Source organism: Crinia signifera, chromosome 12, assembly GCF_055691185.1.
Source record: "Crinia signifera chromosome 12, ASM5569118v1, whole genome shotgun sequence".
Lineage (NCBI taxonomy): Eukaryota > Metazoa > Chordata > Amphibia > Anura > Myobatrachidae > Crinia > Crinia signifera.
Genome location: NC_139228.1, coordinates 57,090,329 through 57,117,088, shown reverse-complemented (window position 1 = coordinate 57,117,088; position 26,760 = coordinate 57,090,329). Strand labels below are relative to the sequence as shown.

Here is a 26,760-nt window from a genome sequence, read left to right as displayed (position 1 = left end):
ACACCACTGTGTCCCCGGTTCCGGACTGCGTGGCTGAACTGTGTAATAGAGCCGCTCCCCGGCAGCCTGGCTATGTGTGGAGTGGCATTACAAGATCATGCCGCACACAGCAGGGGGAGGGAGGCAGGGCTGGGCAGCAGGAGCCAGGCAGCCGCCAAAGCTGAGTGTGGTGCTGATCTCAGCGGCGCTGCCCGGAAATAGGGAGCGCAGGCAGTGGCACTCCCGAGAATTTTCCGGGTTTGCCAGTCTGGGCACTGGAGCAAACCCCAGAAAATTCTCGGGAGTACCACTGAAGGGGTTAAACCCTCTAAAAAATAAGCTTTGTCAAACTGACGTAGGCTTCCGTCTCTGCAATGACCTCCTCGTTTGAGCTGAATTTTTTCCCCGCGGACCACGTTTTAAAGTTAGGGGAGAGACAGAAGTCGCAGGGAGCCAAGTCGGGCAAGTATGGTGGATGTGACAACAATTCATAGCACAATTCATGCAATTCGGCCGCAACAACTCAATCTGAAATTTGATATGGCTTTGTTTGCAAGATGGTAGTACACAATGGTAATACCAACTTCTCCGCAACGCCACCTGTCTTCAAACAGAGGTATTATTGATCCACCCTCCTATTTCATACTGTGCAAGCCTAGCTTTATGTGTGTCCATGTATTCTAGCATTGTGTTTTGGACGTGACCCTCCTGTGATCTAACCCCACAGCCAGCCTGTACATTCACCCCTGGTACCATGGATACACCCTGACTCTTGTTTTGCCCATTTAGACCAATATAAACCTGACCGAGGACCCAGAGCAGGCTCAGAGACTGAAGACCCTGCAGGAAGCTGCAGCTCACTGGCAGCAGCACGAGCAGCATCGCCTGGGATTTCAGTACCAAGGGATCATTCAGAAACACAGCACTTTGCAGCAGCTTCTTCAGCGCTACCAGCAGCTCCTACAGGAACCTCCACATCTTCAGGTAAGTGTTGGGTAAGGGACTCATAACTGGAGGATCATGGGATCGGCTTGTGCCAGCAAGTTTGGTTGTATGTGTGTGCTTATGTACGTATATGTGTCCCTACACTAGAAGTATAGATCGATTTATAGAGAAGCCGTAACTAAGCAAAAGGATTAGAATATTCATTCCCCAGGGGTTGGGGTGGAGAGTTTGTGGGCTAAAAACTGTCACAGCTCAAAGTGTAAGTACATTGCAGAAGCCGTCAGTTGAACGGGCTTTAAACTAGTAATTAAATAAACTTTTTCTAGTTGATTAATAGATTACAATCTATAATGTAAAGCGAGGGAGACACACATGCACTGCATGTCGTGGGGGTTTCTTTGTTCTTTGAGTTATGGTAACCTGTATGGAATAGACTGCTGGGCAGTAATTGGCTGAAGGTAGTCGCTGGGTAGATTGGGAGAGGGAGTTGCTTGTGGGTGTGGGTGTAGCTGCCCGGGTGGAGCCCGCCATGATCTGGACATGACTGTTTGTGTGTCTTTTGTGACAGGCAATGTCTGTGGACGTTCAGCTACAGCACCATGAGATGCAACAGAAACAGTTTCTTCCCCTCCAGCAGGAGTGGGAACATCAGTACAAAAAGTGGCAGGAGTTACTCCAAACCTACCCGCACAAGGACCTGCTGCAGAGTTACAGCATGCAATGGGCACAGTGGCAGGCACAGATGAAGACCACCAGATCTCAGCTCAAAGACAAAGTGACCTCTCTGAAAAATTTGAAGCAGCAGTACGGGGGCAGTCACTACATTGCCGTGGTTCCCCAGTACTCTACCTACCCGCCAGTCATGCCTCCTGCTGTTCCACCACCTGTACCGGTGGGAGTAAGCGTACCTTATACAGGAGGACCGCCTCTCTACAGCAGTGTTCTTCCACCTCCCCTCCCTCCTGTACCAGAAACATATCCTGAGCCCATGCCTCCTCTCCCTCCTGTTACCGCCCCACCAGTGCCACCACCTCCTCCACCGGTCACCTCTTCATCTGTTGAAACTGTGCAACCTCCACCGCCACCACCTGTCGATAGCACAGTCCGTGCTGATGCACCACCACCGCCGCCGCCAGTTCCCCCTCTCCCAGAGCCTTCTGCCACACGGCTGCATTATTCATCTGCAGATACTACAAATGTGCTTTCCGCCACAGGGGATGATAAGTCAGGTCTTGCCTATCAGACACAGCATGGTCACCTAAGAAGTTCTCCTCTTATCAGTAATGTCCCTCAATATCCCTCCCCGATTCCACCAGCAGAAGCACGCACCACAAATCTTTCTGGCTCTCACTCTGGACCCAAAGTTGAGGACACCACACTTTCAAATACGTTGTCTGGACAATCGAAGCTCCCTGACCTGCAGCAGTTGCCGTCTGGTCCTCGGATGAACATGGGGGGTTCAAGGTAAGCCAGTGTTCATTTACAGTCTGAGCCGTTGGGATATAAAGAACATCATTTTCCCACCATGGTGGTACTTGAGGAGGAGTCGAAGATCTCCCAGCATGCTTTACTCATGTAATAACTTTGCATTTAAAGTAATTAAACCTTACACTAAATCCATCTCCAATGTTATATACCAGATGTTTAGACACACACACATATATATATTCCATAATTAACAACAAATTCGCTGGAAAAGAGTTGAGTATAAATTGTGAAACACATCAGACCTGAACACCTGACAGTTGTACCAGCACTATATCACGCGGCTGTACCCCGGTGCCAGCACTATATCACGTGGCTGTACCCCGGTGCCAGCAATGTATCCAGCTGCCCAGCGCTACGTCACGCTGCTGTGTCCCCCTGCCCGGTGGCAGCGCTGTGTTTCACGACTGGCTCTTTCTCTTCTCCATATGCGCGCAGGTGTTGCCTGGTTGTGTATTCCGCTGCTTAGTACTGATGTCACAAGGACTAATGTTTACTGTAACATTTAGTAAAAGGAAATGTTAGAATACAGAATACAGTGCACAGTCATCCTTCACGTGTGTGGTTCATTTATGTCATTTGTTTTTCAGATTTTCTGCCCAAGGTGCGGTTTCCCCAGCTTTAAGGTTTCACTCTCCTGGCCCTCAAGGACCGAATCGTTTGCATGGGCCTCGTCCAGTGCTTGATAAGAACTTTCAGATTTTAAATTCTAGTACAACAACTGTAGGACCTCCAACATTTTCTGGTGCAGTTGACTCGGCAAACTCTTCAAACAATAAAGCACCGCAATATGTAAATCCTCATGTCCATTTGCAAAATCCAAGTAAAGACACCTGGGAACAAGGTTCAGCTGAGGGTAATAGAAACTTTGCAAAATGGGATAATATTGGCAGACCTGAAGAACCTTTTGGAAAAAAGTGGGATGAAGGGCCTGGTGTACCAGGAAACAAACAAGACAGACAAGAAGACAATTTGCATAGGTCATGGGATAGATCTGTTCTACCTCAAGGAAGTAGTTGGGGCAAACCCGAGGGAACGGCTAGAGATAAGTGGGACAACAAAGAATCTTTTACTAATACGGTGGAGCGATCGGGAGGGTTCCCATTGAAAAATGAAGATAAAACGGAAGCACCTTCCGGGGGCATGTCCGATAAACCTGATGGACAGCATTTTGATACAGCAGAGGACTCGCCAAGGGACATGTGGAGTAGACCTGAAAGTTCTCGTTTAGACAGACCAGATAATGCAAGGGAACACACAGGAAATAAATGTGATACAACCCCCGATGACAGATCTAGCCCTAAGGACCCCACTCAAGACAAGTTTAGCAGTCATGAGAGGTTGCTACAAAGTAGGTGGGGAGTTACAGGAAATGAATCACTGGACAAGATAGGTGAAGATAATTTTAGCTCCAGTAAAGTTCCCGAGGTCACCCCTCTGAACCGTTTTGGTGATTCTAAGGTTGCACCTTCTGATAGGTTTGGTGTTGCTGAGGGACCCCCACAGGACAGGTTTAGTGCCCCTGAAATTCCATTCCAGGACAGGTTTAGTCGTCCTGATTTACCTTCACGAGGGAGAGGATTTCCTGGTGGGCCTCCACGTGGGCGGTTCGGAGTTCCTGCAGGACACCCTCATGACAGATTCAGTGACCCAGAGGCTCGGTTTCATGACAGGCCCCCACAGGATAGGTTTGGGGCTCCAGAGGGTGCATTTCAGGACCAGCATAGCTTTCAAGAGAATCTTGATGAAAACCAGTTTGGGGAACCTGAGGAGCCTCCGCCTCGTGACCGGTTTGGGGATCCTGAGGGGCCTCCGCCTCGTGACCGGTTTGGGGATCCTGAGGGGCCTCCGCCTCGTGACCGGTTTGGGGATCCTGAGGGGCCTCCGCCTCGTGACCGGTTTGGGGGGCCGGAGGGGCCTCCGCCTCGTGACCGGTTTGGGGGGCCGGAGGGGCCTCCGCCTCGTGACCGGTTTGGGGGGCCGGAGGGGCCTCCGCCTCGTGACCGGTTTGGGGGGCCGGAGGGGCCTCCGCCTCGTGACCGGTTTGGGGGGCCGGAGGGACCTCCGCCTCGTGACCGGTTTGGGGGGCCGGAGGGACCACCGCCTCGTGACCGGTTTGGCGGGCCGGAGGGACCTCCGCCTCGTGACCGGTTTGGGGGGCCGGAGGGGCCTCCGCCTCGTGACCGGTTTGGGGGGCCGGAGGGGCCTCCGCCTCGTGACCGGTTTGGGGGGCCGGAGGGGCCTCCGCCTCGTGACCGGTTTGGGGGGCCGGAGGGGCCTCCGCCTCGTGACCGGTTTGGGGGGCCGGAGGGGCCTCCGCCTCGTGACCGGTTTGGGGGGCCGGAGGGGCCTCCGCCTCGTGACCGGTTTGGGGGGCCGGAGGGGCCTCGTGACCGGTTTGGGGGGCCGGAGGGGCCTCGTGACCGGTTTGGGGAGCCGGAGGGTCCTCCGCCTCGTGATCGGTTTGGGGGGCCGGAGGGACCTCCGCCTCGTGACCGGTTTGGGGGGCCGGAGGGACCTCCGCCTCGTGACCGGTTCGAGGGGCCTCCGCCTGGTGACCGGTTTGGGGGGCCTCTGCCTCGTGACCGGTTTGGGGGGACCGAGGAGCCTTCGCCTCCTGACAGGTTTGAGGGTCCTGAGGCTCCTCTGCCCCGTGACAGGTTTGGGGGTCCCGAGGCTCCTCTGTCCCGTGACAGGTTTGGGGGTCCCGAGGCTCCGCTGCCCCGTGACAGGTTTGGGGGTCCCGAGGCTCCGCTGCCCCGTGACAGGTTTGGGGGTCCCGAGGCTCCGCTGCCCCGTGACAGGTTTGGGGGCCCCGAGGCTCCGCTGCCCCGCGATCGGTTTGGGGGTCCCGAGGCTCCGCTGCCCCGCGATCGGTTTGGGGGTCCCGAGGCTCCGCTGCCCCGCGATCGGTTTGGGGGTCCCGGAGACCAGTTTGGTGGACGTGAGAGGCATTGGGATCAGTTTGAGGGTCCCCGGGACCGCTTTGGCGGGTCTGAAGGTCCCCGCGACCGCTTTGGCGGGCCTTGGGAACATTTTGGTGGCAGACCTGGGCTTCTCCCACCTCAAGAGCAGTTTGATAATACACACGAGGAAGTGCAAACACAAGACAGGTTTGCCTCTCCAGAGATTTCTTCACAGGACAATTGGTCTGATAAAAGGGATCCTTACAGTGACAGGTGGAATAGACAGATGGAAGATTTTGACACTACCTTTGACGACAAAGAGGATGGCCAAAATGTTCCTCCAGGTAGAAAGCCTGATACCGAAGTTAAACTTCCTCTTTTTAATATTACCGCACAGAAGCCCATTGTATCTTACCAAAGCCAGTTCAAAAAGAATCAGCTGGGTAAGACAACAAGTACCCAAATAGGGAAAATGACAGATTTTAGTAGTCCTGCTGAAACTAGACAGAAGCACCAAAATGTTGAGAAGCAAAATGTTGATAAACCTTCCAAGGAAAACATACATTGTAAAAGTGATAGTCCAGCAGTGCAAGAGTCTCCTAAGATCATCAGCAAAAGCACTCCTGAGGTCAAAAAAGCAGAGGAAAAGGGTTCGAACATGGCTAAAACTGAGCCTTCAGATGGGAAAAAGAATGATCATGCTGCGGCCCCTAGTTCTAGTAAGCCAGCTGCCCAAAAATTGCCTGCCCCCAATAAAGAGACTGGCCCTGGTGCTTCAGCACCTGCTACTCTGGCCACTGCTGCCCAGCTGAGTGGCCCTCGTCCATCTAGTAATTTGAGTTCTTCAAAATTGTCTGGTAGCAGTGAGCCGTGCTCCTCACAGGCTCCTACTCCTGAGGCTGCAAAGCCAAGTACCCCTCCGGTGCCTGACTCCAGTCCATCCTCTGAAACACTTGTTTCCAGCAAGCAGGCTGCTGATGCTTCAGTTACACTTAAAGCATCTTCCCTTAATAAGCAAACTGACACTCCAACAACTGAAAAGTCAAGTGCTCCTCCTATTAGGCCAGAGGTCCCACAGGCTGCTCTTGATAAGCCAGGTGCTCCACAGGTTTCTTTGCCAGTAGGGCCATCAGCACGTGGACCTCTGCTTCCCATGCCAGGAGCTCCCCGTGCACCAGGCCCTGTTAGGCCGGGAGCCCCCCATGCACCTGCTCCTGTCAAGCCAGGACTCCTGCAGACACCTGTCAGGCCAGGAGCCCCCGGGGCGCCAACCCCAGTCAGGCCAGGAGCCCCCGGGGCGCCAACCCCAGTCAGGCCAGGAGCCCCCGGGGCTCCAACCCCAGTCAGGCCAGGAGCCCCCGGGGCTCCAACCCCAGTCAGGCCAGGAGCCCCAACCCCTGTCCGGCCAGGGACCCCCAGGGCGCAAACCCCTGTCAGGCCAGGAGCCCCTGGGATGCCATCCTCTGTCAGGCCAGGGGTCCCCAGGGCAACTGGACCAGGTGCTCCTCAAGGTCCACGGGGCCCTACACCTGTCAGGGCAGGCACTCCCCAAGCACCTGCTCCTGTTAGACCTGGAGCCCCCATGGTTTCCACCAATGTAAGGCCGGGAGCGCCCAGGATGCCTGGTCATGTCAGGCCGGGGGCCCCTGGGATGCCAGGTCATGTCAGGCCGGGAGCCCCCGGGATGCCAGGTCATGTCAGGCCGGGAGCCCCCGGGATGCCAGGTCATGTCAGGCCGGAAGCCCCCGGGATGCCAGGTCATGTCAGGCCGGGAGCCCCCGGGATGCCAGGTCATGTCAGGCCGGGAGCCCCCGGGATGCCAGGTCATGTCAGGCCGGGAGCCCCCGGGATGCCAGGTCATGTCAGGCCGGGAGCCCCCGGGATGCCAGGTCATGTCAGGCCGGGAGCCCCCGGGATGCCAGGTCATGTCAGGCCGGGAGCCCCCGGGATGCCAGGTCATGTCAGGCCGGGAGCCCCCGGGATGCCTGGGCATGTCAGGCCGGGAGCCCCCGGGATGCCTGGGCATGTCAGGCCAATGGGCCCTCAGAGACCTACTTATAACAACAAAGAGGCTTCAGGTTCTTATATAGGGAATGAGCCAGAGACTGTAATAAATGAAACAGAAATTCACTCAGCCCAAGAAAGCATGATGGAAAGGAAACACTTATTTAATGCACCCGATCCAGAAGCTCACCAGATGTTTTCTAGGCGACACTCTGACGACCAAGACGTTGCTGACGATGATTTACCCAAGTCAGGCAGATTTAAAGGCTTAAGGGAGTTTGAAACGTCTGATGACAATGAGCTTTATCCAGATGACTGGCCTAGTGAGGGAAACAGGAGAGAGAACTTTGAAGCAAATTTTGATTACCGGGGAAGGGGACGATCAAGGGGATTTATGCATGATCGAGTTCCACTTAGACCAGGAAGTCGTGATGCAATAGATGTTCCAGGCGACAGAGGTTTTGGGCCAAGGGATCCATTCTTAGATGACAGACCACCATTTAGAGAGAGTTTGGATGATGTACTTCCATTTCCTAGAGGTAATTTCCCCAGAGAGCCAAGGTTTCCAGAGAGAGAGCTGTTGCCTTTAGATCCCATGTCAGACATTGGGAGGAGAAATTTACCTTTGGGAAGAGACAGGGACAGTGATTGGGAAAGAGACCGATATTGGCGGGATTGTGATCCAGATTTCCCCAGAGACCCCTATTTTAGGGATGACAGACTGCCTTTCCATCTTCAGCCTTTGCCTCGTGATCTAGATGTTCGGCGTGACCCTTGGTTAGAAAGACTTCTGGATAGGGATATGGAAAGAGAAGGGTTTTTGGAAAGGAGAGACAGACGTTATTTATTTGAACCTGATCTTATTAGAGATCGACCTAGAATTCCAGATGACCTGGATATTCCCCTCAGAGACCTGCATTGGCTGCCGCCACGCCCCCTGTCTCCACGTCGTCCATTCTCCCCACTTCGATCTCGTTCCCCGCTACCGCCACTTCCACCCCTAGACCGGTATGTGGATGACTTGTGGAAATTGGAAAGAGATTTGGAGGACAGAGACTTTCGTGATCGTGGTGAGATCATTGTGCGGGATTACTCAGAACGACCCTTGTGGCACGATGATAGGAAACCGGAGTTTCCTGAAAGGACAAACCTTGAGCCTAGGGATGAGCGATGGTTTCCACCGGAAGAAAGGGTAGCAGATGACGGACTGAATTCACTTCCACCTCAATTGCCCAACGCTCCAGTGTCAGTGGTGCACCCTGACGAGCCAGAAGCTTCTGAAACCGAATCTTCATCTAGCGTGTTGGCTCTAAGCCATCGACAGCATGAGATCATACTGAAAGCGGCCCAGGAACTGAAAATGCTCAGGTGAGAAGTCGGGTCAGCTTGTATTAATAGCAAATAGCTATGAACTGGGAATCCCTGTAAAGTAGCCCTTTACTGGTCTCGTACCATGGAAGGAGGAGGGGGAAGTTCTAGAATACTGAATTTATACAGTTGGACAATGGGTGGTGAAGAGGACCAGTGGAGACGTTACCCATAACAGCCCATTGCCTATGATATAGCATTTATCAGGTTGCTAGTGGCGACTTCTCCACAGGTCCACTTGATCACTCTCTTCACTGCACTAGTATTGAGCTGTCAGTCACCAGAGGATTCCAAGCCACAGTATCTTGCATTTGGTTTATATTTGAACAAGGTCCTCAGTGGTGTCTAATGTAGCTGCTAGACGGCATTGCAGATCTCAAATCTTTTGTCCTGGCTACACGTGTGGTGATATGCGTATACAGTTGCGGTGGTTTAGAACAAAACCTCAACCCATATCTTTTATCCATGTGGTGCAAATGCTGAATAAGAACATGCATCTTGTCTAGTACCTAAATTGCGAAACAGAATTTGGGGGCTGTTTTTTATTGTAATTGTGTTTTTAAGTAAAAACTAGAGCCCAAGCTACTTTGTTAAACATTATATTTGTCTGACATTATAAGGAGAGGTTTTTTGTTGTTGTTTTTTTTTTTAAAACTTGGATTCTATGAGCGCAGCAATTAATAATACTTCTGTTCCATTGCCTTGTACAGGGAGCAGAAAGAACAGCTGGACAGCCTGAAGCACTTTTTGAGTGAAACAAAACCTTCTGATGACCTTCAGCAAAAATCGGTCACCGCAATTCCGTCTTCTGCCGGTGGTTTGCAGGTGCGTCTACCGTTAAGTATATGCTTGTCTGATGCTTGTCTAAAGAGTTAGTTACCACTAAGGAGAGTGTAGTGGTGGTTAGTTACTGCTAAGGAGAGTGTAGTGGTGGTTAGTTACTGCTAAGGAGAGTGTAGTGGTGGTTAGTTACCGCTAAGGAGAGTGTAGTGGTGGTTAGTTACCGCTAAGGAGAGTGTAGTGGTGGTCAGTTACCGCTAAGGAGAGTGTAGTGGTGGTTAGTTACCGCTAAGGAGAGTGTAGTGGTGGTTAGTTACCGCTAAGGAGAGTGTAGTGGTGGTTAGTTACCGCTAAGGAGAGTGTAGTGGTGGTTAGTTACCGCTAAGGAGGGTGTAGTGGTGGTTAGTTACCGCTAAGGAGAGTGTAGTGGTGGTTAGTTACCGCTAAGGAGAGTGTAGTGGTGGTTAGTTACCGCTAAGGAGAGTGTAGTGGTGGTTAGTTACCGCTAAGGAGAGTGTAGTGGTGGTTAGTTACCGCTAAGGAGAGTGTAGTGGTGGTTAGTTACCGCTAAGGAGAGTGTAGTGGTGGTTAGTTACCGCTAAGGAGAGTGTAGTGGAGGTGAGAGCTGATGACCTTTACTGGTAAGGAGTGTGTAGTTGGTTGTGTGTGGAGTTAGTTGCATTTAAGGAGATTGTTGTGGTGGTACAAGATGTACGTTACAGGGAATGAGTGTGTAGTGGGTGATGTCAGTTACTGGGAAGGAGTGCGTAGTGGGAACTGTGGTGATGCCAGTTACTAATAAGGAGCATGTAGTGTGCAATGCAGCTGTAGCCCAAATTAATAGTTACCTGTAGGAAGGATGTAGCCGTGAATGCAGTTAGGGTTATTGGTAAATAAACCTATTGTATATCATGTAGTTAGTGATAAGTAGGTACAGAGCTGCAATGTGAGAGGATATAGTGTCGTGTTGTGATTCTGGTTATCGGTAAGAAGAATATAATTGATGGTGTGAAGCTGATTTCTGGTAAGGAGTGTTTGGTGGTGATTTTGGATGTAGAACGAGATGTACATATCATAAATACAGATAGTTGTATATTTCAGGTTCTTGACGTAAATTATATTTATTGTCCTGTCTTTTCTCTCAGCCTCCTGAAGGGTTGAGGAAGGGAGAAGAGCCTGCCGCTAACAAACCGCACACACCCCAGGGTGATAGAAGACCTCCTGACTGCTGGAATGAGGACTCTTTCAATGGGCTTTGGGAAGAAGAGAGGAGCCGCCTCCAAGGGGGTTCCAAGCAGACCGTAGACTATGGACACGGACGAGGTACGTGATCTCCCTATTGCTTCCTGCAAGGCTGCGTTCTGGACTCGGGAGTCTCATTCTCCTCTTCTCTCCTTAGATCTCAACGTGAATAAAGTAGAACAGACGCCATACGGTGAGAGGGTGGTGCTTCTGCCAGAGCCGTCCTCGGAGCGAGGAAATTCCCCATTCAATAAAGGTCAGTCCCACAGGGGAATCCCCCATGTTGGGCTAATTAGCTCTCTAGCATTTGTGGTCACGACTAGTGGCTTTCCACTAGTCGTCCTTTTTCTATCATGCTGGGGAAGCTGGTTCTCCCTCTGTCTTAAAGCATGGGAGGGATACATGCTAAGTCGTAGTGCATCATATCCAAGTGGTGTACGCTACACTCTCGTTACCGCGTGACATCACCATATTCCGTCTCCACCCTACTCCCAACATGCATGCTGTATACTGCCATCTCATTAACCACCTAATGCCTTGTGTGTGGCGTTGGGCTGACATTTCCACCATGCCTCAAGGGTTTATCTGGTCTTTAGTAACTCTTAACCACTGACCATTTCCTATGGATGCTGAATCACCAAACCAGCCCCCCCCCCCCATTCGTAAGCAATGTGCAGCATAACAGTGCCCATTGCAGGAGGCCTTCACTGCCACCTCCAAGTCCTTTCACTGGTACCACTCACGCTTCTTGGGCAATGCGTCATTCAAGCACCCTCCAGCCTTCAAAAACCCATGCAGTTCCTTTTTCCTGCCTGGGGTGTCACGTTCTGCTGTGGTGCTTTTAGCACAGTGTGGTCTGTAGATCATAGAAAAAGACCACACTCTGCTAGAAGCAACACAGCAAAGAGGAAGACTAACTGCACAGGTTTTGAAAGATGCAGGGTGCTAGAATGAACAATGATGCACACCCCCACTAGGGGCCAGTAATAGTTAACACCTGCTTTGTCTTCTATAAAGTGTCTGCACGCGGCCCCTTTAAGTACACCTGTGCATCCCATTGTCCGTTAGTCCGACTGGTGACTTTCACTCTCTCTATACTAGCAGAGAGAGGGTGCTGCTGGGAGCCATATTTCCCTTGTGCGCTCAGCTTTCCCAGTGGCATTGGGCAGGGAGACCATCTGTAGATCTGCCACAAAAACTTCCTTCAAGGGCTTTGTACCTCGCTTGTTGAGCCAGAACCAGGGTTCCCCACCCAAAACTCACTTTCCTCCCCTGTACCAGGTTTCCCTCTGAACTTCAATCTTTCCTGCCACCTACTCTAGTTTTAATTATGTCTGCATACTTGTAGATGTGTGTTGTGCAGTCTCAACCTGATCGGTGATAAATACCCTCATGCAGTATCTATCCTTATGTATCAATGCCTATTTCCCTATAGATTGTAAGCTTGAGAGCAGGGCCCTCATACCTTTTGACTGTCTGTAAATACCCTGTTTGTTGTATCACTTTCTGATTATGTAAAGTATAATGGAATATGCTGCGCTATATAAGAAACGTAATAAATAAATAATGCAAGATTTATTTGTCTAGATTATCTGATTGATTGCTTTGACCGAGACTTCAGAGACCGGGATCCCTATTCGGACCGGCAGAGCGGCAAAACATCTGACCGCCGGGAGTATGACCGAGAACGTGAGAGAGAGCGAGAACGGGACCGTGACCGCTCAGAGACTAACAGAGAACGGGGAGACCAAGACCGGGATCGGTTTGACCGTGATCGACACGTTAGAGAAGAAAGGTCAGTTGTTTACGTTTGACTTAAGGTGGTTTGTCTTGCGGTTCCTTTGCTTCTGTGGCTCAGCTTCCCATCTTTATGCAGGTCCTCCTCTTACCGTGACAAAGAGGGCTCCAGCCGTCGCAATGACCGTAAGCCGGAGAGAGCAGGTTATGATGTTCCAACGCCCACATTTGGAGGTGAGGAAGACTTGACCATTGGTTTCTTAAGACTTGGGACGGAGCAGACTGTAATAGCCATTATTCTCTTTGCAGGGTCACGAAGGAGTTACTCAGAGGAAAGGACGGGAATGCCAGCTCCTGTGACCGTCCCTCCTCCAGAGAAGAAGCCCGAGATCAAAAATGTGGATGATCTTCTGAAGCCACCAGGCCGTGGCAGCCGGCCAGATCGGGTAGATACTTCATTCTCTCTTTTTCCCACATCATCTAATGTCTGTATTCATCTGAATCAGAATCACTTTATTGCCAAGTATATCAATGTACAGCATACATAACACACAGGGAATTTGTTTCCGATAACCACTGCTCCCACACAGTGTACATACATAACAGACCAATACAAACAGGATCATTTCAAGGGGAGGGCATCAAGGTTGTATTTAGAGTAATGTGCCGAGATTAGCGCAATGGGGTGGAATGCTGACCTTGCGCTAATCTCGGCACTCAACACATTACTCTAAATGTCTGTATTCATCTAATGTCTGTATTCATTTGCAGATTGCACAACCTGGTCACTGGCTTCATCTTTGCTCCTTACTTATATCTGACCATTGTATTCATTTTTCTAGATTGTTGTCATCATGAGAGGGTTGCCTGGAAGTGGCAAAACCCACGTTGCCAAGCTGATCCGGGTGAGTGCATCTGTCACGGCAGAGTTGTAACGTGGCCCATTTTGTACCGATAGTGGTTGAGATTCCTCTTTCTCTGAGCATACAAACTCATCCGTCGTTTTATCTTTCTCCAGGATAAAGAGGTGGAGTGTGGCGGTTCTGCTCCCAGGGTCTTGAGCCTTGATGACTACTTCATCACAGAGGTGGAGAAGGTTGAAAAAGACCCAGAGTCTGGTAAAAAAGTTAAAAGAAAGGTGAGTTCCTTAGCGAGAAGAGACTGGCAGTGCTTATGTCCCTACGTTTCCTTCTCATGCTGGAACCTTGTTAACGTGTTTTGCAGGTCATGGAGTATGAGTTTGAACAAGAAATGGAGGAGACCTATCGCAGCGGCATGTTAAAAACATTCAAAAAGACTCTGGATGATGGTTTCTTCCCATTTATCATCTTGGACAGTATCCATGACCGTGTGCGACACTTCGAGCAGTTCTGGAGTGCAGCGAAGACCAAAGGATTTGAGGTGAGGGGAATTTTCAGGCTGCTAAAGGTGCGTTTGTGTTTCCCTCGCAGTGGCTAAGTGCGTTTCTTCCTGCTGCAGGTGTATCTGGCTGAGATCGGTGCAGACAATCAGACGTGTGCAAAACGAAACGTTCACGGGCGCAAGTTAAAAGATATCAACAAGGTAAATGGAATTTATTGTTTTGGTGCAACCTATTGTATAGTACCAAGGGCGCCTGATTTACCCTTTCTCTTCCAGATGGCGAGTAACTGGGAAACAGCCCCACGGCACATGATTCGCTTAGATATCCGCTCCCTGCTTCAGGATGCAGCTATCGAGGAGGTGAGTAAACAATTGCTATTATAGCCGGACCTGGATATCCTTTATATGTATTGTTACTTTTTTATATATATATATATATATATATATATATATATATATATATATATATATATATATATATATATATATATATATCATAGCGGCACACCTGGACTTGCCCGCTCCCTCTGTGGCATACACACGAATGGGAGTTGGCAATGTGAGCGCTTGCGGAAGGCCTGTAGAGGGAAACCTCTGTGTTACTGGTATGATCATGCAGTTGTATGGGAATGTTACTAATGGTTGCTGAAGATTAGCTGACTAGTCCCAGTTTGTCTCTGCATATGGTGTCCGTAAACTTGAATAATGTAATGGTTGGCATTACTCCCTCACACAGCACTGACTTTATGGGTTAGATTCCTACCACGTCTCTGTGTATAGTTTTTATGTTCTCCCCATGCTTTCATGAGCTTAATCCAGGTACTATGGTTTCCACCCACACTAATATATGGGATAATTAATCCCTGATCGCACGTTCAGCGGCCAATTATCAATACACTGCGCATGCGTATGGCCAATAGTGCGCATGCGCGAGACCGTCCTGCTACTTTTTTTTTATGCACATGCAATTTGGAAAGTGATTGATAGGAAGTAGGCATCTGGGGTTGTAAACCGTCCGTTTAGTGGGAGCGCCAATAGAAACTCTGGGAGTGTCTGGGAAAATGTAGGCGTGCCTGATTGTTTTAGGGGAGGGTGTGTGTGACATCTGCTCCAGGCCGGATATGCCTGTATCAATTAGGGAAGGGTGTGTGATGTTGGCTCCAGGCCAGATATGCTTTTATCCATCGCACCTCCGAGTAAGTCCAAGGCTACTCTGAGCCTGCAACGATTATGGCCGGTGTAATCATTCGATTACGATGGGTTTTGGACATATCCGCTAGGCTGCGAGTAGATTTGCAGCCATACACAACCATTCACACATCGAGCACAATTATTTGCAAGGTGAGATTTCAGTGAAGCGCAGAGGCGGCTTAACTGAGCACTGGCCGCTGCAAATGCATGGCCATGCGACCAGTGCTGAATCAGCCCCATAGATTGTATACGATAAAAAGACCATCCAACTTACAATAGAAAGTTTGCAACTTTGTTCCATCACCGTTTGCAGTTGTGAAGTGCTACAGAATTTGCTGCAATGTGTAAAAAAAACTTCATAGATAATAAATAACAAAAAGTAGGGGGATGGTGTCCACGTCCCTTTCCAAGTCCAGACAGTCCCACTTCTGCCATGTCACCCGAATGTGATGGACATTTAACACAGAGGAAACTCTTACATGGAACAGCTCATACAGGTTTCTTTACACCACATATGATCCTCTCCAGAATAGAACATGGGCTGGCGTTATAATTGCAGCAACGGAAATATAAAACTATAAAAATAAAAGCTGTAATGCAATATTAACACAAGCTTTTATTATGAAACATAAGGTGTCGTATCCATAACACATTCATATAAGAATACAACACACCACCGCACCGGAAAAGGTGGAACCTGGGTATTTAAGCAAATGGTATGGTAAATATGGATAGGACCATGTACACTGAGATGCTCAACATTCCAGAGCATTTTGGCACTACAGCGCCATGAGTGCCTACTACAAGGTGGGTAGACTAGTAAGAATACGCCTGTATGGCCACCATATTGTCATCTATAAAGGAAATCCCAACAGGCATATATAGATTGTAATCTCCACTGGTCAATGTGGGTGAGCTAGATAAATAATTGGTTATAGATGTCTCACTGTTGCCATAGCAAAAGGCGTAAGGCCAAGCTCACAGTGACTACAGCCGCCCTGTGTGACCCAATCAGACAGGCAGAACAGGATACAGTGTCCTGACTCTTCTTATTTCTAGGTTGAAATGGAGGATTCTGAGCCGAGTACAGAGCCAGAGAAAGACACGAAGGGGCCGTCCGAAGAGGAGGAGAGCGATCGGGTAGGCGAGGATGCAAAATCTGCCTGCAGTTTGAGAAATGTATGAAATGTGTTGTCAGACATGGTCGTGTTTCCAACCTTCTCCAGTTCTGTTCTCTGTTCCTAAAACCTGCTGAATTTAATTCTTTGACCTCCGCAAGTGTACTGCATCTCCAGTATGTGTGCTGATGCGTAGATGTGTGTGTGTTTCAGGGGTTAACGAGTGGGTGCTGTAGATGAACATGTGGTATAGCGAGCAATGTATGGAGCTTGGATTACCCCCTGCTCTAGACTTATCTGCAAGAAGCTTCAGATCCTCCCCTCTTATGTCTCATTGCTTTATTGCATTTTTAAACTGCATCGAGACTGCTGCAGTTAGTGTCTTTGGGGATTCTGAGTCTGCAGACACCCCTCATGTAAAAGGAGATCTACAGATCGGGCCAGGCTCAGTGTTGCCATCAGATCGCCATCCGCAGGTGACAGGACATGGACACGCGAGTGTCTCACACACACACCATACTCATTGCCAAGAATGGGGCACCTGAGCATCCCGATGTGTGCACACCCCATTCTGGCAGGGGATGGCGCTCGGTGGACGGCGCAATGGGAGCGGCTTCATCTGTAGACATTGGTTGGGAGGATACCGTAGCACAGGAGGAGGATTCCCCTGCAATGGTTTTTCCTGCTTTGGTACTTGTTTCCTAGCACGGCGCCCACGATATTCAGTCGTTTGGCATTGTATCGCATCACATGCCATATGCCCGCATGCGATGCGATGCAATTTTAAATTGTATAAGCACCCTCATGTTTTTTTTTCAATGTTAAATTGCCCCCTATACGATTTTAAATTTGTATAAGCACCCTAATGGGTGCTTACAATGTTAAATGCACCCCCACGCCACTGCCACTATCAACGCCAACCCGAAGCGTGTCGAGCCCGCGAGGGGAGGCGGTACGCGTCCTCCGACCTTTTCATAACCCCACTATCCACGTCGGCGTGGAGTCTATTTTCTCTAGTGTGGCGAGCGCAGCGAGGCGAGCGGACGCGGATTACTTCACATGTATTCCGCGTCCCCTCGCGGGGCACGCTGCGCTTGCCACACTTCGGGCTCGCCACACTAGAGAAAATCGACTCCACGCCGACGTGGATGGTGGGGGTATGAAAAGGTCGGAGGACGCGTACCGCCGCCGCTCACGGGCTCGCTGTGCTCACCACGCTTCGGGTTGGCTTTGATAGTGGGAGTGGCGTGGGTGGTGCTTTTAACATTGTAAGCAAACATTACGGTGCTTATACAATTAATAATCTTATAGGGGGGCCAGTTAACATTGAAAGCACCCATTAGGGTGCTTATACAATTTAAAATTGTATGACATCGGGTGCCATCGCGTCGCATACCATTGTAAGGCTTATGGTATACGATGCGATGGGCGCCGTGCTAGGACACTAGTGCCCCTGCTTTTTCCCATTTTGGAGAGACATTGAAGAAAGCCTGACTTATTTCGGGCACTACATTTCAGGCCCCTAAGAAATGAAGGCACCCTTATCCTTTTGCAGAAAGGACGCTAAAGCTGGGTGGGTACACGCTATACGATATTCTTGAACGATATGCATGATAACGATATTGTTATAATATCCTGTATATTGTTCAGTACCTATATTGTTAACGATGTGCGCTCCCGCGGATCGTTAATGATAAACCCGATCGTCTGAACATGCAGTCCAATCTGATAATATCCGCTACTTGTCCAGAATCATCGGTTCAGTCATATATACACTTAGCTGAGTGGGCTACATGCAGAAACAGACAGTATTTACCCTGCAGAAAAACAATAGAAATGTATTTGCTCTCCTTCCATAGTAACATGGATGGTTCCAGACACAAAACTTGCTTTTTGCTGTACTTTATCTTAATGAGTAGTTATTCCAGCAGAAACACATATTACTCACTCTCATAGTCCAGAACAGGATGGGTCCTTTTTATTAAGAATCTGAAATCCTTGAATGTCCTTTTGAGGTTGGACAGGTCATGGCCAGCTTGATACAGAAAAGCAATGGACCCAGTATGCCTACTTTCATGGGGTCCCAGCGCGCCTGCAGATTTCCCGACCGGTCCTGTCATCTTCATTTTGGGTGCAGCCCTTTCATATTATATTTGTTTGTTGTGAAAGTTCCAGGCAGTCAATGGGCTATAAAGGGGGAGGATCCTGTGCTGTTTGCTGGTAACCTAGTGTCGAGTCGAGATTTACTGGTAACCCAGTGTCATATATATCCCCCCCCCCCCCATTTGCCCCATAGTCCATTTCAAATCATCAGACTCCATGGACTATAAATACGTAAAAGTTTTATATAAGCACAAAGAATCCCAGATTTGTGACCATCACACAGAATCTTAGAGCTGATCAGTATTTAACCCCTCCTGGGTGGCCTGCTGCCGGCCTTACACCTTGTCTGTAGGATCCTGCAGCACCCCCCACTGATAAAATCCCCCATCCACAGTACATGTAGCGACTCGCTGAGTAATATCCTGTACACTGGGTTTCCTAGTATAAGATCTTTTATTGCATGATGTCATTGTTTCCCATTAACCCTTCCAGCTTTTTTTTCTCCCTGTGACATAGGGCTATCTTCCGAAAAGCAAATGGGAGATGGATACCTCTGAAGCTAAACTCGGTGAGTGTGTGTCGTAGCTGCGCTCCGTTAGTGAAGGGTCCGAGCAGCGTTACACCATGTAGTGTTGCCGTATCGCGCCTCACGTGCGTGTCATGTTTACGTTCTCTCCGTGCTCATGTTCAAACCTAATCTCCAAATCTGTATAAACAAGAGGCAGGAGATGTGTATATAAAGATAGATGCATGGATATAAATGTGTAATAATGAAGCAGCCGGAAGTGAAGGAATCTGAATTTTCTTGGAGATATGGTGTCTCGGGGATCTTAAATTCTGTGTCTGAAGCTGGGCATACAGTCTATGGTCAGATAAAATGCCTGTCGGATGGATATTTTATCTGGCAGCCTGACGCCCAGCAGATACAATTGGCTTACACTGTGAGGTCTCAGTGTATGGCCACAAGATATCTGGGCTCCTCCCCTAGGGAGGAGACATAACATTCCTACTCCTCTTTTATATATCTGGGTTCCTCCTCTGTGGTGATTGGTCAGGGGCAGCATCCATATACGGACAACTTGCAGCTTCCAATGGACAGATATGCTGGGCAATCCGCCAATAGTCCCTATATGTGTCATTTACTGACTTCCAGGTATTGGGAACACCCCATAGTGCACACCATGCCATTTACAGGAGCATGTTACCCCCATGTATTGTCAGTTACATGGGGGTGCAGGCAGCGCATCCATAGCTGATCATTATGGGAGTATTAGTTAAACACGCTACTTGTGCACCAAGCCTTTTCTAAAGTACACCACATTCATTATGGCGATACTATTGACAAGTCAGAGCACAGATATATTGTGTCACAGGAAGTAAAAGGAAAAAAAAACTCTGCATAGTCCCCATAAATTAATATTAAGATTACACCTTTTACTTTACAAAAAAATAACAAAAGTGTAGAGTGAAAATTATTTAAATTCCCAGTGAGGCAGACTGGACAGGAAAGCCGGTGCCATCAGCTGCGGCACAGAACTCTGTGCTCCTGGCGTAATGGATAATGAGCTGTATGATAAACAGGGTAACTGTGTAGCTCTCCGTAATCCTGTTGCTTAATTCTACATCATACTACTTCCCTATTTAGCCTGGTTCTATAATTAAAAACAACTAAAAGCTGCAGACACTTAAAACACGTTCTGTAATACTTCAGCCAAGCATTGCTATCTAATAAGAAAAATACAATCCACTTAAAATTACGTCGCATCTCTACGTATTGTACGTTCTAAGTGTCGTTCTTAAGTTTCACAGCATTTGATCCTTTTTTCTTTTTTTTTTTTACTCTAATTAGTATTGTAAAATAAAATCACTTCATCCCTACACCCACAGAACATACATAAGACAAAACCAATTCACTATTATGGGGCATTGATTAGAGCCAGGCTGATTTATGGGGATCAGGTGACTGGAAGCCAAATGTAAGAACACACCATACACACGGAAACACCAGCTCATAGAGACTAAGCACAAGTCATACTGCTTTCACATTGCAGAAATGGGTAATGACACGGTATTCTTAAATGGGACTTTAAACGGGTCTGAGCCTTGAGACCTTTCTCATTGCAGGTGAAAACCGTTTTAAAAATCATTTAATACCATTCAAACATTCAACCCGTTTAACCCCCAAGGGACACATTTCAAGCCATTGAAATAGAGCTGTTCAAACTGCCAAAAAAACGGCTTTGAACCGTGTAGGACTCTGCTTTTTAACCGTGTTGAAATACCGGTTAACTTTAACCGGTAAATCAACTCTGGCACTTTCACATTGCAGACTTAAACGTTTTAAAATGGAAAAAAACAGCAATATACCGTTTTAAAAGTGCGATGTGAAAGGGGTATAAAAGGCTTGCATGTTATTTTCTAAACACTGCAGAAGGTCGTGGCTGGATCTTTCGGCCAAATGCCCTATTGATTATTGTTATTATTGTGTCTTTTTTTACACTTCTGTGAGTGCACGCACGCTGTACCACAGATCTGCCATTGTTCTACAGCAGGTTCCACATGGAAATGCGATCTTGACAAAACAATATATATTTTTTTTGTTTATAGTGTGCTTCTCTTGTTTATCATACGTAGGTTAACGCAAACTATGCATTAGCTAACACGCGGATATCGCAGAGAACATTGCGTTAATGATCTGGGGTTCCCAGGGCAAACATTCATGATTCTGTGGTCACTTGTGAGTCTTGGCTGACTAGTGCCATTTATTATTCAATTTGACCATTTCATTATAAAATGTAGTTTGTTTACCACTTGTTTTATACCTTTCACAAAAGTATCATTCTGTGATTGAACTCAGAATGCATCAGCTATTTATCAATATATACTGAAGGGGCCTACACACGGGGAGATGAGCGTTCTGGGCGAAGCTAGATCGCGCAGCACACAGCGCTGCATAGTGATGTGCCACTCAGCGATCTGTCAGGGCCTGTGTTCTCTGTGAGAACCCTGGCCGTGACATGGCATTTATACATTTCTTCTTTGGGTTCCATGGTCCCACAGGGTGACATCGGGGGTTGTAGGCGCCGTGGCACCAATCAACGAAGCTTTCAAAGTTTCCCAGGATGCACAGCTCCTCTCTCCTATAACCCGCCCCCATGCTCAGCTCCTCAGTTTGTGTTGGTGCCAGCAGGAAGCTGGAGTACCGTTACTCAGCAGGGATTAGTGTGGCGCGGGGTCACACATCGCTATCGCTATCCCTCTACAAACACAGCGATGTAGGGACAGTTTGTAAGCGTCTAGTGAGATCGCTTACAAAATGCCTGGGGATCGCTACGTGTGTAGGCCCCATTACATGCACACCGTATCCGGGTGTGGCATTTACAGTCATATACATGGTTCTTAGAATGTATTTCCTTCCACTTGTACACACATTCTTCTATCTATCTGTTATCTTACATTGTGTAGGGAGAGTGATACTCTGTAATAATGTCATGCAAACGTAGATCTACATTTTACAAAAACCATCTCACATGAACAGACTTTAAAAACAGTATGACATAATATAAAACCATTTAGCAGAGATGCTACAATATATTTTTACACGTATTTAACCTGAATACTTAGGTTATTATTGTGCAATTACTTTTATGTGTATGTTACCCAGATATTCTACATATTACAGCGGTATCATGATCTAGTGCGTATTAATAAGACTGGCCATACATCAGAACGATTTCAGGGCCAGAACACACGATTTCGAACAGATTGTGAGGTTTTTCAGTACTATGCGCAGTTCCAGGGTCATGAGGTCGATCCTCAGATCTTATGTGCTGCAGGTAAGATCTGAAGATGCTGGTAATGCTGGGAGTTGCGGATCTTGCGATAGATCTTATGTAATTTCACATAAGCTCTATCGCGTGTCTGGGAAGCTGGCGAGAAAATCGTGGGACGACTCAGAACCGATGCTGGCCACCCTGATGTTGGGCCAGCTTTAGATTTTTTGCTGCAGGGGTTATCTGCCCCGGACAGACCCCCGCCGATTCGCACCGACCCCCTCTCACCTGTGTCCGGCTGCCCGGACCAGTGACTTCCTCCCTGCCCTGTAAATCCTCCTCTGGGTGCAGGAGGAGAGCCTGCCCACCCGCAGCAGCAGTATCTGGCCGGGTAAGGGAGGGAGGGAGGAGCCACCAGAATCCGCTGCACATCACAAAGGACACAAGAGCTGTTCTTTGCAATAATTATCGCATATGTTCGTGCATATGCAATAATTATTTCTGCGGTAGCCAGCAAGTGGAGGTGCGGATGTTTGTGTATCCCGCCCTTGATTCTGATTTTATGTATAGCTCACACCCAATGCAATGCCATTGCTTACACCATACTCCTTAGTCTACTTTGTTTGTTATCTTTTAACGCCCCATTTCGCTATATTTTGACCCCATACACTTTTCGCTTCTGTCTATTCACACCGTACAGTCCTGTGTAGAACCCATTCCCATATGCGCTGGATGTCATTCCCATAGTTTACTTAATGCTTAATGCAATTACTTAAAACTGCCGGAGAGGGCACGTGCGCAGTAGTCTAAGGATATATAGCTCTATAATGGAACAAGGAGCAGGCTCCTTGTTCCGGGAGACTTCCTCCTGTGCATGCACAGATCACCGGGTTACTACGCTGGATGACGCAGGACTCTGGAGATGGTGGAAAGGTAAGTATGATTATATGTTGCACAGATGGCTTCCTTAGGGACACCATTATTATAGTGTCCCAGCTTTATATGTAGTATTTTTATTTTACTTGTTCAGCCATTATTCAGTACATCATTGCAGAAGGGGGGTGAAGGCGGTAGGAAGAATATGGGGGAGCTTTCTGAACTGATCCTTGGGTTATGGTCATAGTGGGTTAATGACAGGGAAACATCGATTGGGAGTTCCATAAACTAGAGAAAATTGTAAGACCTGATAATAAGGAGTTAAAACAATGTAATGTAAAGGAAAATAAATAAAATGTATATAAGATACAAATAATGTACAATAATATATAATAATATATAAATAACGTAAATGTACAAATAAGATTGTAAAAAATGTTGGTAAGGCTACAGCGAGTGTATAGAGAGGGAAGATGTCTATTTGGGGATTGTGGAAGAAGGTGGCAAAATGGTATAACTAGGAGAGAGTGTTGCAGGGAATAAATATAGATTAAATACCAAAAATTGTAGGGTGTAATAAGTGATCGTTGTGAGTAAATAAAATGAGCTAAAATAACTTCAATATAAACAGTATGTCAGTAATAATTATAATTCCAAACCTTTTAAAACGCGTTTTGCTAACATCTTACTACCTCAAACTTTGCAGCTATAAAATTCCATCCTTTGTGATCCCATTTAAAACTTACACTAAAACCTCAAAACAAATGACTTAAGCACTTTATTACTCCACAAATGTCTGTTTCTGATGCATTCTTAAAGGAAGGTGGGAAAAGGTTCTCAGTAAAAGTGATCAGAGGAGAGTTCAAGCATTTGTTTACCATTACTGGAGTGCCTTAGCTGTTCCACAGAACAGTGTTACTCCTATGGCCTGGGAGTAACATTTAGCTCGTAATTCCAAGTGTCCTCTTTATCTTATTATATGGAGTAAAGTAATTAATATATCAATGTACTTTAACACCATCTCTGCGGAGGTTCTCACCCAACGTTCACGCACATCACATTCACACATCGCTGTTGTTTTTTTATTTTTTTTAATATATATATATATATATATATATATATTTATTACCCACACAAATTATACATTGCCTCTTTTCCAGAAGACTTACTACTAGTCTTTATTTATTTTTCATTTTCTTTCCTCTGTCTAAATAACACAGCACATAAATACTTTGTGGTTCTCTTTCCACCAAGAGTCCAGCTCTCCAAATCCATAATTACTAAGATTCTATGTATTCGGTATTGTCCAAAAAATCTACACCTTGAAATTAGTACTTTTTTATTTTATTTAAAATTTTCACTTGTCCCAATTTAAAAGCTTCCTTATGTGTATTAAGAATATGGTAACACAACGAGGCCTATCGGTTTCTAAACTAGTCAACCTACCACATTTAAATGATGTACCAATGTTTTTATTTGACACAATGAGGGAGAGATCTGAGCTTTAAGATCCCCCACATCTGTGGACAATTGAATCTTTGTGTACTGTTGCTTTCAGTTATTGTCTGAGCACCAGGTAATAACTACTAAACGGGCACATCGTTTGAAAGAGGAGACGCCGCTCCTTCAAGACAGGGTGCCCCCATGCATGTGCGGGCCAGTATGGGGGAAGCTGGGGCACAATGTGCCCTTCCCCTAGTAATACAGAAGTATTTTTCCTTTAGTTCTTGGTGATCTTGTATGATCAGACAATGGCTTCTTGTGGGCCCCCGGAATTTAAAAGATCTTACTCCCCTCTTTTAAATACTGGTGCCCAGAAAAATCCTGCTGTCTTATACAGAAAATGTGCTCTAATAGGGGAACATTGTCCAGTGATCAGCAGACAATGATTAGTAGGGAACATATTCATATGAAAGCAGAATACCCTCTTTTCTTAAGTGTGAAATATTTTGGATGTCAATTTGGGGGTAAATCTTTGACTCATTTTGAAAAAGTGCCTGGCAGTAATATTTGCCTCCACGCTAACCGATCGCCGATTAATATGTCAGGCGGTATATCACAGCTGGACGGGCATTTTAAATTTGCTCGCTTAGCGGTGATGTCCGCTTCCCGTGGTAAGTGTACAGGCAGTCCGCGGACAACCAGCGCACACAGCCAGGTGTGCCGATACACCTGAAAATACATTGCCCATCGACTGTGCAGCACAAGTCTGTGAAAGACAACATTCTGACATATAGTTAGTACAGCGAGACCCCATCAAACAATAAAAATGACAAGACCCCAGCAAGTTACTGCAGAAGGTCATTATATCGCACGTGTATGCAGCAGACAGCACATGCATGGTAGCATTGTGGTGGCACAAAATGGAGTAGTCAAAAAAAACAGACAATTCAACACATTTTTAGACTACTTCAATCACTGAGATTAGAAAAGTCATCAGCCTGATGGTCAGCAACATGAAGTCGCGACCCCATGCTGAGAAGGTCCGCTACCCACTTTGGGGTCAGGACCCACTGTTTGAGAACCAATGCATTAGTATATACCTGCGCAACAATTGGTTATATATTGACTGCTTGCTGAAAGGGGCTATTTCAGCTCCATTCGCAGACCGAGTGATTCTCGAAGGAACGATCTGCAGTGCGCGTGCACTAGCCATCGCTGACTGTTCACACACTGACTGCATTTTCTGGGAGTGCCGTCTGGGGGCACTGACATCAGCAGCGGCCTTCATCTCCCCACAGTCATCACAGTGATGAATACGTCTATTTCCCCCTGTTCGCAACGCCAAGTCTACATTAGATGGCTAGTGGTTGTGAATGGGTTTTCTCCCAGTGTGCACTGCTCTGAACGTATTTGCAGCTGGGGCTGGGCGACATTTCCTGATCGCTGGGCTCCAAAGGTTCACAGTCCAGCGATCAGGTCTGAATCAGGCCTAAAGTGTGTACCTAGCTTTAATGATGAAGTGTTACTAATGCAAAGTTGGGTTATAACTGGATATAGACACATTTAGATGATCATTATCTAAATCCTTAACAAACCCCCTGTCTAGACATAAACATGCAGTCAAACCTGACAATATAGCCAGTGACTGCATGTTTGGCGGGGATCCCGGTGACGTCAATGAACGATATCATTCGGTGTTTGCATCGTTTTAACAGGGCTTTAATTTTGGGGGAAAATGCCCCTTGGAGATTGCCGTAGTTATGTTGGATGACTATACAACGATTTGTCCAGTGAACTTTTTGTACCATGAACTACACAGACAATAACTCAATAAAAAAGCATTCAAAATGTACAAGGGTTACCTGGATAATTACATATTATTCCCAGTGAGACCTAGAAAACGTTTGTAATTTAGCTGTAGACCCTGGATTTGTGATACGACTCTGATGGACTAAAACTTTTGGGGATATTACCTGTAATGAATGGAATGAAACAATTGGACATCAGTGCAAATGAGATTGACCAGTTTACCCTATAAGGGTGAGCTCAGGAATTATCATCAGGGAGCCTGAAAAGTCACATTGCATTGGTATTTGTAATAGGCTTTGGCAAGCATTAAAAAAAAAAAAAAATTGTTTGGTTGCAGTAGTTTATTTTTATTATATATTTTATACAGCCTTAATTATAATATAAAAATAATGTAAAAAAAAAAACTGTTTGGAGAATATTCCAAGTAGTATTGATGCATAAAATATATTGCAGAAATTCCTTTACTTCAGTTTCCTTTTATACGCATGTTCCTCCCCGCTCCAGCAAGCGAGTTCCTCATATGAGTCTAATTTGGCCCAATAAACCTGGAATATGCTTTACATAGATTTGATTTGGAGTCTTTGCTCACAGCACAGTATTAGTTTACTGTGTTTTCTAGAGAAAATCAGGTATGTGATC

General features: G+C 47.2%; 1 protein-coding gene across 2 annotated transcripts in view; it reads left to right on the top strand.

Annotated features, from left to right (window-relative positions):
- The window catches only part of YLPM1 (YLP motif containing 1), a 39,927-nt gene that overhangs the window by 4,561 nt on the left and 8,606 nt on the right, over positions 1–26,760 (top strand). Inside the window, exons 3-18 of one of the 2 annotated variants that reach the window (XM_083166269.1) lie at positions 769–963; positions 1,493–2,388; positions 3,000–8,687; positions 9,398–9,512; positions 10,613–10,790; positions 10,867–10,965; positions 12,297–12,504; positions 12,586–12,680; positions 12,756–12,892; positions 13,289–13,351; positions 13,465–13,584; positions 13,671–13,847; positions 13,926–14,009; positions 14,085–14,168; positions 16,059–16,178; positions 18,737–18,788. In XM_083166269.1, coding sequence (XP_083022395.1) covers positions 769–963; positions 1,493–2,388; positions 3,000–8,687; positions 9,398–9,512; positions 10,613–10,790; positions 10,867–10,965; positions 12,297–12,504; positions 12,586–12,680; positions 12,756–12,892; positions 13,289–13,351; positions 13,465–13,584; positions 13,671–13,847; positions 13,926–14,009; positions 14,085–14,168; positions 16,059–16,178; positions 18,737–18,788 — 8,311 coding nt within the window. The remainder of the gene's footprint in view (positions 1–768; positions 964–1,492; positions 2,389–2,999; positions 8,688–9,397; positions 9,513–10,612; positions 10,791–10,866; positions 10,966–12,296; positions 12,505–12,585; positions 12,681–12,755; positions 12,893–13,288; positions 13,352–13,464; positions 13,585–13,670; positions 13,848–13,925; positions 14,010–14,084; positions 14,169–16,058; positions 16,179–18,736; positions 18,789–26,760) is intronic. The other variant, XM_083166270.1, reaches the window with a different exon arrangement.